This window comes from Penaeus vannamei, unplaced genomic scaffold, assembly GCF_042767895.1.
Source record: "Penaeus vannamei isolate JL-2024 unplaced genomic scaffold, ASM4276789v1 unanchor247, whole genome shotgun sequence".
NCBI classification, from domain to species: domain Eukaryota; kingdom Metazoa; phylum Arthropoda; class Malacostraca; order Decapoda; family Penaeidae; genus Penaeus; species Penaeus vannamei.
In genome coordinates this window covers 70,001-84,653 of record NW_027213251.1, presented here as the reverse complement: position 1 = coordinate 84,653, position 14,653 = coordinate 70,001, and the positions used below count along the sequence as shown (strand labels likewise).

At 48.9% G+C, this 14,653-nt stretch overlaps 1 protein-coding gene across 1 annotated transcript in view; it reads left to right on the top strand.

Annotated features, from left to right (window-relative positions):
* The first annotated feature begins 491 nt into the window (after positions 1–491).
* LOC138860909 (laminin subunit alpha-1-like) overlaps positions 492–14,653 on the top strand; it is a 70,082-nt gene continuing 55,920 nt past the window's right edge. The window contains exons 1-4 of the mRNA XM_070119455.1: positions 492–546; positions 1,003–1,161; positions 8,685–8,824; positions 11,502–11,696. Coding sequence (XP_069975556.1) covers positions 492–546; positions 1,003–1,161; positions 8,685–8,824; positions 11,502–11,696 — 549 coding nt within the window. The remainder of the gene's footprint in view (positions 547–1,002; positions 1,162–8,684; positions 8,825–11,501; positions 11,697–14,653) is intronic.

Genomic DNA, 14,653 nt, shown 5'->3' with positions numbered 1-14,653 from the left:
TTTATTTGTTTATTTGTTTATGTTTGGTGTCTCGGGATTTCGTTGTTTCAGTCGCAGTGGTATTTGTTTTTTTTTTTCACTTTATTATAGTGTTTTACGAAGTGGTTGTAATCAGGCCGTTCCTATTGGTTATTTTTGTTTATAATTTCTGTAATGTATAGTTTACTTATAGATTATTATGTATGTAGTATTTATGTTTTATATTAGTGATGTTTATAAAGTATAGTGTATATTTTTATTTATAATTTATAGGACATGTTTATGATTTTTAGTATATATATACACTAATGTACACGTCATTTATCATTTAATAACAGTTCCTCTCGAAAACACAAAGAAAAAACAATTTTTAAGAACAAAAAAGCCCAATATTCGTTGCGTGAGGAAAGCGGTCACGTGGTTCATCAGAGCGGCACCATTGATATAGTTATCCGCGTATGTCTGCCATTACGTCACAGGGCTTATGACGCTCGATCCCGCGTGTGTCGACGATGACGTGGTCGTCTGTCGTCGCTGCCAAGGGTGATGCAAGCAGAGAGTGTGGATGTATTTAAATGTTGTTTTTCTTTTTTTTCTGTGTTATTTTCTGTTTTTATTTTGTGACGTTTTTTCTGTTATTTTTTAGGTTGTTGTATTTGATGTCAAGGATGATGGATACTCACTGTGTTGCCATGTGCGTGCGAAGGGGAATGGCTGTGCGTGTGCGTGTGCGTGAGTGAAAGTGTGAGCGTAGATGCGAGCCCGAGTGTGCGCTCGTATCGTGCCCTCAGGTCCCCGTTATTAATGGCATGTCATGCGACCCACTTTTACCCAGCATCCCAGAATAGCGCTTGTCACGGCTGCAACCGTCGGCCACAGCCTCTGCAGCGCCGCCTCGTGTCTCCGTCTCCATTAACAGACCGATAATCCTGCAACTGCATCGCCCGCAACAACCGCCTTTTACTCTAAGACCCCCTTCTTAACACCTGCCCTTGCAGCACCTAATTCTGACCTCTATTGCAGGGGAACCGAACGGCGACGTGCCCAACGGCGAGAAGGGCCTCTTCCCGCACGTCATCAACCTGGCGACGCGGGCGAGGATCTCGGTCAACGCCACCTGCGGCCAGAGGGCGCCCGAGGTCAGTGCGGCGCCGCCCTGGGGCTGGCTCTGGGACGGGATGTGTAGGCCTGTATATATATATATATATATATATATATATATATATATATATATATATATATATATATATATATATATATTTAATAATTTTTTATCTATTTACCTATATATTTATTTATAATATATATATATATATATATATATATATATATATATATATATATATATATATATATATATATATATATATATATACATATACATATACACACATTTATACACACACACACACACACACACACACACACACACACACACACACACACACACACACACACACACACACACACACACACACACACACACACACACACACACACACACACACACACACACACACTCACACACATATGTATGTATGTGTGTGTGGGAGTAGTTTTTTTATTTTTATAAATGGGTGTGTATATGTTGTTGTTTTTCTGTTATTTATTGATTTGTCTTTTTTTTCTTTTTCTTTCTCTTTTAACTGAGTGGTAAAGAGGCAGGGGGGGGGGGAGGGCGATGGGAGGGGAGTAGGTGTTGGTTGATGATATTTAGTTGTTTTGGGTTTCTGTCTCTTCCTTTTCTTCTCTCTTACTCCCTTTCCTCTCCTCTTTCTCATACTTATCCTATTCTCTTCTCTTATCATCTCTTCTCCCATCTTATTCTCTTTTCTCTTCTCTCATTTTCTCCTCTCCCCTCCTCTTCTCTCCTCTCATTCTCTCTCTCTTACTCACAGTCCTCCCTTTCCTTCTTCCCTTCCCTTCCCACCGCCTCCCCTTCCTTGTAACTTCTCTTTTCCTTTCCCTCCCTTCCCTCCCCTTCCTCACCTTCCCTCCTTTTCCCTCTCCTCTCCTCCCCTCCCTCTCCCCTTTCCCTCCCCTCCTCCCTCCCTCCCTTCCCTCTCCCCTCCTTTCCTCTCCTCCCCTCCCCTTCCCTTCCCTTCCCTCTCATCTTCCCTCTTCCATCCCCTCCTTTCCCTCTCCTCTCCTCTCCTCTCCTCCCCTCTCATCTTCCCTCTTCCATCCCCTTCCCTCCCCTTTCTCTCCTCCTCTCCTCCCCTTCCCTCTCTCCCTTTCCTCTCCCTCTCCATTCCCCTCTCCCCCTAACTCCCCCCTCCCTCCCCTCCCCTCCCTCCCTTCCCTCTCTCCTTTCCCTCCCCTCTCCCCTCTCCCCCTTCCTTCCCCTCCCTCCCCCTCCCTCCCCTCCCCTCCCCTCCCTCCCCCTCCCCCTCCCCTCCCCTCCCCTCCCCTCCCCTCCCTTTCCCCCCTTTAAATCCCCCCAACAGCTACCCTCTCTTCGCCGCCGATCGTCTCGAGGGAGCAACCGAAGGACTCCCCCCCCCCCCCCGCGATCACTCGTAGCCGTCAGATTGTTCATTGTTCCCTTCGTCTCGTTCTCCTCCTCCTCCTCGTCCATCCCCTCCTTCGTCTTCTCCTCCTCCTCCTCCTCGGCATCCCTCCTTCGTTTTCTCTTCCTCCACATGCTTCTCCTCATGCTCCACCTCGTCCTCATCCTGATACTCTTCCTCCTCTTCCTCTCCCCGTCCATCTCTCCTTCTTCTTCTTCTTCCTCCTCCTCCTCCCTTCCTCCTCCTCCTCTTCTTCTTCCTCCTCCTCTCCCTCCTCCTCCTCCTCCTCTTCCTTTTCCTATCCTCCGCTCCTTCCTCTCCTCCTCCTCCTCTTCCTCTCCCCCTGGCTCCGTTTCTTCCTTTTCCTAATCCTCCTACTCTTCCTCCTCCTTCACCTCCTTCTTTTTTTTTTTTTCTTCTTCTTCTTCTTCTTCTTCTTCTTCTTCTTCTTCTTCTTCTTCTTCTTCTTCTTCTTCTTCTTCTTCTTCTTCTTCTTCTTCTTCTTCCTCCTCCTCCTCCTCCTCCTCCTCCTCCTCCTCCTCCTGCTCCTCTTCTCCTCTTGCCTCCTCTCCTCCTCCCCCTCCTCCTCCTCCTCCCCTCCTCCTCCTCCTTCTCCTCCTTCTCCTCCTCCTCCCCCTCCTCCTCCTCCCCTCCTCCTCCCTCCTCCCTTTCCTCCTCCTCCTCCTCCCCCTCCTCCTCCTCTTCCTTCTCCTCCTTCCCTCCTTCCTCCCCTTCTCTCCTCCTCCTCCTCCTCCTCCTCCTTCCCCCCTCCTTCTCCCTCCCTTCTCCCCTTCTTCCTCCTCCTTTCTTCCTCCTCCTCCTCCTCCTCCCTCCTCCTCCTCCTCCTCTCCCCCCTCCCTCTTCTCCTTCCTCCTCCTTTTGTTCTTTGTTATCTCTCGTTAACCCGCCTCTTTGTTCTCCCTATTAATTCCTCTTTGGGGCAGCTGCTCCTCGCCTTTCGGTCCAGCTTTTTTTTTTTCTTTCTTTCTTTTTTTCTTTCTTTCTTTAGGGGAGGGGAGGGGGGGTGAAGGAGGGGGGGGTGTTGTTACTCGTGCGGAGAAAGTACTTTTGTTGAAGAGTGTGTGTTATTGTTTTTTTTTACTTTTTTCTTTTTTTTCTCTCTTATTTTCTTTCTTCTCCTTTTCCTTTTCCTTATTTCTTGCTTTTTCATTTTCTTTTTTTTCTTTTTTTTTCTTTTTTCTTCTCTGTTTCCTTTTTTCTTGCTTTTCTTTTCTTTTTTAATTTCTTGTCTTTTTTTTTCTTTCTTTTCTTTCTTTAGATCTCAATAACACTTCAAACATGATTGCTTTTAAAACATTTTTCTTTTTCCTTTTTTCTCTCTTCTTTTTATTATTATTTTTTGCTTTTTCCTTTTTTTCTCTCTCCTCATTTTATTATTTTTTTTCTTTTTCCCTTTTTTCTCTCTCCTCTTTTTATTAATTTCTTCTTCAGATCTCATTATGGCTACTACCATGATCATCACTGTTACCATCACCATCTTTACCAGTACCATTACCATACCATGACTTCAATTGCTACCATTATCAATACCATTATTGTATCTATTAGTTTACCTCGCCCACTACAGCTACCATTAACTTTGTCATCCATAGTTCCGCTACTCTTACATTACCATTATCATCATTATCACCATTCTTATAGTTCTTTATCAATTCTTCTTCTTGTCACTATTTTTGCTTAATGTTCTTCGTAAATTGAGTATTTTTGGTGATTTGTTTATTCCTTGTAAATATTTCGATAAGAAACACAATTCAGTCTTTTATTTATTTTTTGTTGTTTTATTTCCCTTATCTTTAGCACTCATTGTTATTATTCACGATTTCATTAATGCATGTTACTGATTATCATATTTACTTCATTATTCATTATCCTTCCATCTATCATTTATTTCATTATTTCTTCATAATTCATTATCCATCCACCCATCATTATCCATCATTATTTCACAATTTCACTCATATTTCCCTTACTTATTATATGTCACTTTATCATTTATTGTTGTTTAATCACCCCCTTTATTCCTTTCAACAAATCACAAATTAACAAGAATTTCCTCCCAGCTGTAAACGGTGTTTCAATAAGACCTGTTTCTTTGGTGTCCGTTTCCTGTTGCGGGGGAGAGAGGGAGAGGGAGAGGGAGAGGGAGGGAGAGGGGGAAGGGGGAGAGGTAGGGATGGAAGAAAGAGAGAAAGAGAGAGAGGGAGAGGGAGAGGTAGAGGGGAGGGAGAGCGGGGAGGAGGGAGAGGGAGAGCGGGGGAGAGGAGGGAGAGGAGGAGAGGAGGGAAGGATGGGAGAAAGAGGGAGAGGGAGAGGAAGAGGGGAGAGGGAGGAGAGGGGACGAGGGAGAGACGAGGGAGAGGGGAGGGAGGAAGGAGGGAGAGGGAAAGGGAAAGGGAGGGAAGGAAGGAGAGGGAATTGGCGTGGAGAGGGAGAGAGAGAGGAATAAAGTGGGAAAGGGAAAAGAGAAGGAGAGGGGAGGAAGAGAGAAAGGGAGTGGTAGAGGGTGTGGGAAGAGGAAGAGGAAGAGGAAAAGAAGGAGAGAGAAGGGATAAAGAGAGAGAGGAGAGGGAAAAGGATAAGGACAAGGAAAAGGAGAGAGAGAGAGAGAGAGAGAGAGAGAGAGAGAGAGAGAGAGAGAGAGAGAGAGAGAGAGAGAGAGAGAGAGAGAGAGAGAGAGAGAGGGGGGGGGGAAGGTAGAGGGAGAAAAGAAGAGAGGAAGAGGAAGGGAAAAGGAGAAGAAAAAAGGGAAAGAAAGAGGGGACAAAAGTTCAGAAATGGTAGATGAAAGAACAAGGATGGGAACGAGAGAAGAAGAGAAGATACTGAGATATTTGGAAATATTTTTGTAGGCTTACACACTATCACAGTTTATCCGTTGTATTTCTTTATATTTGATAAAACAAGATGGAAATATTTCACTCGTAAAGATACCTAAAAAAAAGAAAAAAAGAAATTTCGAAACTCGATAAAAAAACATGGATGATGAATCACTTGGGCAGGAAACATTACGCAATTCCCTTCTCTCTCTCTTCCTCCCTGTAATTTCTTCAATTTCTCTTCCGTCTTTGCTCCCTCTCCTTCCCCAACCCTCCCTCCCTACCCCGTACCCCTCTCCTCTTCTCCCTTGCCTCCCCCTCTTTCCATCCTTTTCCTCTTCCTCCTCCTCTCCTTCCTCCTCCTCCTCTTCTTCTTCCTCCTCCTCCTCCTCTTCTTCCTCCTCCTCCTCCTCCTCTTCCTCCTCTTCTTCCTCCTGCTCCTCCTTCTTCTCCCCCTTCCTCCCCTTCCTCTCCCTCCTCCTACTACGTTTTACACCCCCCTTGTTCCACCCTCTCCTCCTCCTACTCCTTTCCCCCTTGTCACACTTCCCCTCCTCCTTTCTACTCCCCCCATCCTGCCACCTCGTCCCCATGTCGTACTGTGTCTTGTGTTCCCAGGACTTGTTTAACAAATCGAATATCCCCTTTTCCCACCCTCCTTCCCTTCCCCAGTCTCGCCTTCCACCCTCCTTCCCTTCCTATTTCCCCCATCCACCTACCCCCCCTCCCTATTCCCTCCCCCATCCACCTACCTCCCCCTCCTATTCCTCCCTCCCCCATCCACCTACCTCCACCTCTCCATCCATCCTCCTCCTCCTTTCCTCCACCATCCTCCACCACCGTCACCCTCCCTCCTCACCTTCTTCTCCTTCAACTCCACATCCATCCTTCCCCCCTTCCTCCTCCCTCTCTTCCCTCTTTCTTTCTCCTCCCTCCCCTTCCCCCTTCTTTCTCCGCCCTCCTTCCCCCTTCTTTCTCCCTCCTTCCCCTCTTCCCCCTCCCTTCCCCCTTCCTCCTCCTCCCTCCCTTCCCCTCTTCTCCTCCTCCCTTCCCCCTTCTCTCCTCCTTCCCCTTCCCTTCCTCCTCCCCCCTCACCTTTCCAACCCTGAGTCGACCTTCCCATAGACCCGGTTCCGTTGCCCCCTTCCTCGCCCTCCCTCCTACTCCTTCTCCTCTCCCTCCTCCTTCCTCTCTTCTCCCCCTCCTCTCCCTTCCTCCTTCTCCCTCCTTCCCCTTTCTCTCCTTCCTCGCTTCCTCCTCCTCCCTCCTCCTCCTCCTTTCTCCTCCTCCCTCCTTCCTCCTCCTCCCTCCTCCTATTCCTCTCTCCCCTTCTCCTCCCTTCTTCCTCCACCTCATCCCTCCTCCTTTCTCCTCCTCTTCCTCCTTCCTCCTTCCCCTTTCCTCCTCCTTCCTCTCCCTTTCCTCCCCTCCTATTCTCCTCCTCCTCTCCTTTCCCTTTCTCCTTCTTCTCCTTCCCCTTCCTCTCCTTCCTCTTCTTCCTCCTCCTCCTCCTCCTTCCTCCCTCCTCCCTCCTCCCTCCTCCCGGTAACCGGAGACGAAGCGCTGTCAACTCCCCAGCCCGGTTCGGAGTTAGTTAAGTGGCCGGTTGACTGAAAATCGATGCCCTGTTGTGGGAGTCGGTTGTGTCACTCCGCGGATGTGAATGAATGGGGTAGGGAGGGGGAGGAGGGGGGAGGGTGGAGGGGGGAAGGGTATGGGGGAGGGGAGGGAGGGGGAGAGAAGGGGGGGGAAGAAGGGTGTAGGGGAAGGAAGGTAAAGGGTAGCGGAGAGGTGGTGGGGGGAGGAGGGGTAGGGGGAAGGGTATGGGGGAGGAGGGGGGGAGGGGGAAGGGTATGGGGTAGCGGAGTGTGGGAGGTGAGGGGGGGGATGTAGGGGAAGGGAAGGGTAAAGGGATAGCGGAGAGGTGGTTGGGGGAGGAAGGGGGAGGGGGGGGAGGAAGGGTATGGGGGAGGGGAGAAGAGGAGGGGGGGTGTAGGGGAAGGGGAGGGTAAAGGGATAGAGAGGAGGTGGTTGGGGGAGGGAAGGGGGAGGAGGAGAAGAAGGGGGGGTGTGTAGGGGAGGGGAAGGGTAAAGGGGTAGGGGGGAGGTGGTTGGGGGAGAAGAAGGGGGGTGTAGGGGAAGGGAAGGGTAAAGGGGGTAGCGGAGAGGTGGTTGGGGAGGAAGGGAGGGGGGAGGGGAGGGAAGGGGTGTAGGGGAAGGGAAGGGTAAGGGGTAGCGGAGAGGTGGTGGGGGTAGGAAGGGGGAGGGCATGGGGGGAAGGCATGGGGGAGGTGAGAAGAAGGGGGGTGTAGGGGGAAGGGAAGGGGTAGTGGAGAGGTGGTTGGGGGAGGGGAGAAGAAGGGGGGGTGTAGGGGAAGGGAAGGGTAAAGGGGTAGCGGAGGGGTGGTTGGGGGGGAGGAGGGGAGAGGAAAAGGGTGTAGGGGAAGGGAGAAGGGTGTGGGAGGGAAAAGGGAGGGGTGTAGGGGAAGGGAAGGGCAAAGGGTAGATGATAAGGGGTAGTGGGGGGAGGAAGGGGAGGGAGAAAGAAGGGGCAGGGGGAAGGAAGGGTAAAGGGAGTAGCAGAGGGTTTGTTGGGGGAGGAAGGAGGGTATGGGGGGGGAAGGGTATGGGGGGAGGTGAGAAGAAGGGAGGGGGTGGGGGGGGAAGGGCAAGGGGCAGCGGAGAGGTGGCTGGGGGAGGTGAGAAGAAGGGGGGATTGTAGGGGAAGGAAGGGAAGGGTTAGTGGAGGGTGTGGGGGAGGGAAAGGGGAGGGAGAGGGAAAGGGGGTGTAGGGGAAGGGAAGGGTGGGGGAGGGAAAAGAAGGGAGGGGGAAGGGAAGGGTAAAGGGGTAGATGAGAGGGGTGGGGGAGGAAGGGGGAGGAGCACAGGGGGGAAGTAGGGAAGGAAAGGGTAAAGGGGGTAGCTGAGAGGTGGTTGGGGGGGAGGAGGTGGGGGGGGGAGGAAGGGTAAGGGGGGAGGGGGAGAGAAGGTGAGGGTGTAGGGAAGGAGTGCAGGCAAGGCAGAGAGGTGGATGGGGGAAGGGGGAGGGGAGAGGTGGTTGGGGAGTGTGAGAAGAAGTGGGGGGTAGGGGAAGGGGAAGGCAAGGCAGCAGAGGTGGATGGGGGGAGAGGGGAGAGATGTTGGAAGGTTTAAATTTCAGGAATTGGTGTATTTGTTTGTATTTGTTTGCCTTTCGTCCGGTTTGGTTCCAGGTCGATGCGGTTCTAAGGAGGTTGAGACCAAATAAACACACACACAAAAAAAAAAAAAAAAAAAAAAACACTAAGCCACACGCGCGTTTGTTTTGTTTGTGCGAGTGCATTTTATTGACATCTGGAACTACACACATTCGCACCAGTTCAGGAACGTCCTCTCAAAAAGCGTGGCATTGCTCTCTTGACTGAATTTTTGCACACCAGCTGCCTTGGCAATTTAGGTTCTAGTAAACTGCTAGTAAATTTAGGTTCTAGTAAAAGGTTTTCAACACTGAAGGGAAACGTTGGCAGTTAATAGCCTTCAGAAAGAAACTTATTCGTTTGAAGCTGATTTCTTTTTTTCAATTTTGTCACAGTTTACCCCAGGTAGATAATTTTTTTTTTTTTTAAATACAAGACCTTTTACAGTCTGCTTTTGAGGTGAAAGATCATGAAAAACGCCGGAATTTAAACCCCTCCTCCCCAAATTAAAAAGAAACAGATGTTATAATATAATAAGCAGAACTATAATGAATCGAATAATCTTATGTAAAAGGGAAAATATGATAGCTGTGAAAAAGGGGAATATGGAAGATGTAAGATGGTTACCATATTTCCATTTCGAGAACATGATGAGACTTAGAACAATGTCAAAAAAAAAAAAAAAAAAAAAACCAGCACAAAGTATATGTTGAAAATAAGGCTGGAAAATAGAGATAAACAAAAAGAAGATATGAAAAGGGGGAGACACGGTAAAAAGGGGAAGAAGAATAGGAAGAAGAGGATGAAGAAAAAACGACTAGGAAAAAAAAGAAGAAAGAGAAAGAAATAGAAGAGGACTCGGAGGAAAATAATGATAATGATAATGAAAAGGGGGAGGAGGAGAAGAAAAAAGAAAACGAAAAAGACAAAGACAAAGACGAGAAGTACCCAGAGAGCGCAGTAGGGCCACCGATGCAAGAAGAAGAAAAAAAAAATTGAAGAATTACATGAAAATCATCTCTTTCTCAAGTCGACCGGTCATGTCGGTAAGCATAACCTCCTTCGCAGGGATGATAAAGATAATGATGATGATAACAAGATTCACCCCTGTATATAGGGTTAATTGATGCAATTTAAAGAATTCCCGGATCCGGATTACGACCGAGATTTAATTAATTAATTTAATTAATGGCATCTAATTTAGGCTAAAACACCTCTGGTATGATTCATAAAAAATCTGCTTATAACTGTTTTGAGTTCTCTTAACCAACGAATAAATAGACCAACTAATTAACCAACTAATTTACTAATTAAACCAACCCACTAACCCACCCACCAACCCACCCTCCCTACCAACGCCACCAACGCTTCCAAAACATATCCTTGGTAGAGGTAAAAAAGAAAAAGAAGAAGATGGAGGATGAGGATGAATATGAAAGAAGAAAAGAAAAAGAAGAAGACGAAGATGGAGGATGAGGATGAATATGAAAGAAAAAAACACAACGCAGAAGAGAAAGAGAGAGAAAAAAGGCTAACGATAATAAGCGAACAAGAACACCCTAAAAATTTACGAACCGCTCACACACACGAGCAAAAAAAAAAAAAAAAAAAAAAAAAAAAAAAAAAAAAAAATGGAAGCAGGCGTAAGCAGAGAGACACCGTGTGGCCTGATTTGCTTGCTTGCTTGCTTGCTTGCTCTCTCGCCCAGCAACACGAGCGCCTTCGGGAGCAAGCAACCCCGCCGCGCAAGCAAGTGATTGAGAGGGGGGGGGTGAGGGCAGGAGGAGGGAGGGAGGGAGGGAGGGAGGGGGGGGGAAGTACTTCGGAGGAGGGGGGAAGTACTTCTCTAAGGGGAGGGCAGGAGGGGAGGGAGGGAGGGGAGGTGGAGGGAGGGAGAGAGAGGGAGAGAAATTTTGGTGGTGGGAGGGAGGGAGGGAAAGAGAGAGAGAGAGAGAGAGAGAGAGAGAGAGAAGAGAGAGAGAGAGAGAGAGAGAGAGAGAGAGAGAGAGAGAGAGAGAGAGAGAAAGAGAAAGAGAGAGAGGGGGGGGGGAGGAGAGGGAGGGAAGGGAGATAGTATTATTGTTTTGTTATTGTTATATCCACTGTTGTAGTTGTTCCTACTCTTTATTATTGGTTGTTGTTTTTTATCATCATTATCATTATTGTTAATGTTAGTGTTATTATAGCTGTTATTATTATTATCATTATCATGATTTTATCAGTATTACGACTGCAACTGTCATTATCAATATTGCTATAGTTATCAGTATGATGATAATAGCTGACATAATCCCCATTGCTATCACTATCTCCATCACCTTCCCGGCCAGCATTGTGTCCCGTCCAAGGGGCTCATGGGCAGGAGAAGGACGAAACTCATTTTCTCAAGGTTGTCCCTCCTTGTACCTCTCTCATCTTCTCCCTCCTTCAGGCTACTGCAAGCATCTCAAGCTGACGAAACGTATTTTTTTTCCAGTCACATCTCCTCATCTTCTCATACAGATGATCCTCAATTTTTTTTTCTCTCATCCTCGCCTTCTTCCAAGCCTCTTGCGAGCATCTCCCTCCCCGTCTCACCTCCCCCGTCTCACCTCTCCCTCTCCCTCCCCGTCTCATCTCCCCCTCTCCCTCCCCGTCTCACCTCTCCCCTCCCTCCTCGTCTCATCTCTCCCCCTCTCCCTCCCTTGTCTCTCCTCCCTCTCACTCCCCTTCACCTCCCCCGTCTCACCTCTCCCCGTCTCACCTCCCCGTCTCACCTCCCCCTCTCTCCTCCCCGTCTCACCTCCCCCTCTCCCCCTCCCTCCTCGTCTCACCTTCCCTCTCCCTCCCTCCTCTCCCTCCCCGTCTCACCTCCCCCCCTCCCTCCCTCCCCCGTCTCACCTCTCCCCCTCTCCTCCCCGTCTCACCTCCCCGTCTCACCTCCCCGCTCTCCCTCCCCCTCTCACCTCCCCCGTCTCACCCGCCTCTCCCTCCCCGTCTCACCCCCCTCTCCCTCCCAGGTCTCGCCTCTCCCTCTCCTCCCCGTCTCACCGCGCCCCCTCTCCTTTCCTGTGTGCGACTCCCGGTCCCCCGACCCCGCGCGCCGCCACCCCATCGCCAACGCCATTGACGGCACCAACTCCTGGTGGCAGAGCCCCTCCCTGGCCGCCGGCAGGAGGTACGAGTGGGTCACCATCACCCTCGACCTGCGACAGGTGAGTTTTTGTTGCCGTTGTTTTTGTTTGTTGGTGATGATGTTGTTGGTGGGTTGCTGTATGTTGTTCTTCTTTATTGGTGGTGACGTGGAGTTGGTGGTGGTGTGGTTGTTGTTGGTGTTGTTCTTGTTGTGTTGTATTTGCGTGTTTTGTTTTGCTTTGTTCGTATCACTTGACGAAAGCCGCGTGGGAATGTGTGTCCGTGGGAGGAGGGGGGGGGGAGAGGAGGTGGCTGTGTCTTTTACGTTCGTCGTGCAAAACAGCTGATGTTGACGGCTTTATTAGAACTGTCGCATTCAGTAATGACTAGTATTTATATGCAAATATCCGTATTTACTGCGGGTTTCCATGTCTGCATTTTTACGCCTGCTGTTGGGTCTAAAATTAAGTATATTCCCTTTTGTGAGAAGAGTTCAGGTTGCTATATTGAATCGTCAATTATTCACCCGCTTTTATACCAGTACCAGAAACTCGCAAAGATCAGCACTTAACAGATATTCAGACATTCATTAAGACAAATGGCTGTCAAGAAGTACCACCAAAGACAAAACACCGGGTTAAGTGAGTTCTTCTACCAGTCATCAATATATAATGATTTACGCGTAGTACATTTAGTACAAAGACGACAACGCGATGTACACTAGATGCAAGACCTCTCTTATCACACACCACACGCGCTGCCATAGAGCTCGGGGGCTTCAGTTAGGCTTCACTCACGCCTCAGCCACACGCGGCACGTGCTTCGTTCCTACGGTTCGACTCGTGCTTCGGATCCCAGAGCCACCGGCGCCGTAAAATGCTACAGATCCTTGTGTGTAGCTTTTTTTTGAGTACCGAGAGGAGGGAGGAGAGCGTCTGTCTGTCTGGCCTTCCCTCTCTGTGTAAGTCGCTTCTCCAACCGGTTTTGCTGGACATAAACCACGTCTTGTCTGGAGGAGCTTCGGCGGTCCGCGTTGAGCCTCGCGTATCGCTCTTCTCTCGCTCTCTGTCTCTCTTCGTGTTTAGAATTCCTCTGTCATATCTCCTCCTCCTCTCTCTCTCTCTCTCTCTCTCTCTCTCTCTCTCTCTCTCTCTCTCTCTCTCTCTCTCTCTCTCTCTCTCTCTCTCTCTCTCTCTCTATCTCTCTCTTTCTCTCACTCTCTTCTCTTTATATCTTTCCCATCTTTTATCTCTCGTGTCTTTTGTTTCTCTCTCTCCGTCCATTCTTTCTTCTCTTCTCTTCTCTCTGTCTCCTCCTCCACCTCCCACCCTCAGTCCCCACCCTCCACCCTCCACTCCATCTTCCACCCCCTCCCCCCTCCCACCCCAACTCCACCCGTCCTTATCAGCCAGCAGGATCCTTCCCACCCCACCCCACCCCCACCCCTCTTGATGCCCAGGCCCCCGAGGACGCGTCAGGCATACGGTGCGTCGCCTGAAGGAGGAGCAGGACGTGAGGGAGAGCCAGGTGGGGGGGTCCGGGGGGGCGTCCCTGTGCTTGCGGGGTCGAGGGTGGGCGTGGCGGGGCGGGGGGGGACAGGCTGTTTATTTGTCTGTCTTTGTCTTTGGTACTGTTTCTGTCTGTCTGTTTGTTTGTCTGTCTGTGTCTGTCTCTGTCTGTCTGTCTCTCCCTTTCTCTCCCTCTCCCTCTTTCCCTCTCCCTCTCCCTCTCCCTCTCCCTCTTTCCCTCCCTCCCTCTCCTCCTCCCTCCTCTCCCTCCCTCCCTCCCTCCCTCCCTCTCCCTCTCCCTCTCCCTCTCCCTCTCCCTTTCTCCCTCTCCCTCTCCCTTTCTCCCCTCTCCCTTTCTCCCCATCATTCTCTCTCTCTCTCTCTCTCTCTCACACACGTATACACAATGGGCGTCGAGGCGGTCGTGCGGGCGTAGACACGCTTGGCCGCCCACGGACCGCGCCTTCCAGCATAAGCACTTTTACTCTCGCCCGCACAATGCTGCGCCACTTAGGGAATACGCGAGAAATATTTGCGATTAGGGAATACGCGAGAAATATTTGCGATTAGGGAATAGGCGAGAAATATTTGTGATTAGGAAATACGCGAGAAATATTTGCGATTAGGGAATACGCGAGAAATATTTGCGATTAGGAAATACGCGAGAAATATTTGCGATTAGGAAATACGCGAGAAATATTTGCGATTGGGAAATACGCGAGAAATATTTGCGATTGGGAAATACGCGAGAAATATTTGTGATTAGGAAATACGCGAGAAATATTTGCGATTAGGAAATACGCGAGAAATATTTGCGATTAGGAAATACGCGAGAAATATTTGCGATTGGGAAATACGCGAGAAATATTTGCGATTGGGAAATACGCGAGAAATATTTGCGATTGGGAAATACGCGAGAAATATTTGCGATTGGGGAAAACGCGACAAATATTTGCGATTGGGAAATACGCGAGAAATATTTGCGATTGGGGAATACGCGAGAAATATTTGCGATTGGGGAATACGCGAGAAATATTTGCGATTGGGAAATACGCGAGAAATATTTGCGATTAGGGAATACGCGAGAAATATTTGTGATTAGGAAATACGCGAGAAATATTTGCGATTGGGAAATACGCGAGAAATATTTGCGATTGGGAAATACGCGAGAAATATTTGCGATTAGGGAATACGCGAGAAATATTTGCGATTAGGGAATAGGCGAGAAATATTTGCGATTGGGAAATACGCGAGAAATATTTGCGATTGGGAAATACGCGAGAAATATTTGCGATTGGGAAATACGCGAGAAATATTTGCGATTAGGGAATAGGCGAGAAATATTTGCGATTGGGAAATACGCGAGAAATATTTGCGATTAGGGAATAGGCGAGAAATATTTGCGATTAGGGAATACGCGAGAAATATTTGCGATTAGGGAATAGGCGAGAAATATTTGCGATTGGGAAATACGCGAGAAATATTTGCGATTAGGGAATACGCGAGAAATATTTGCGATTAGGGAATAG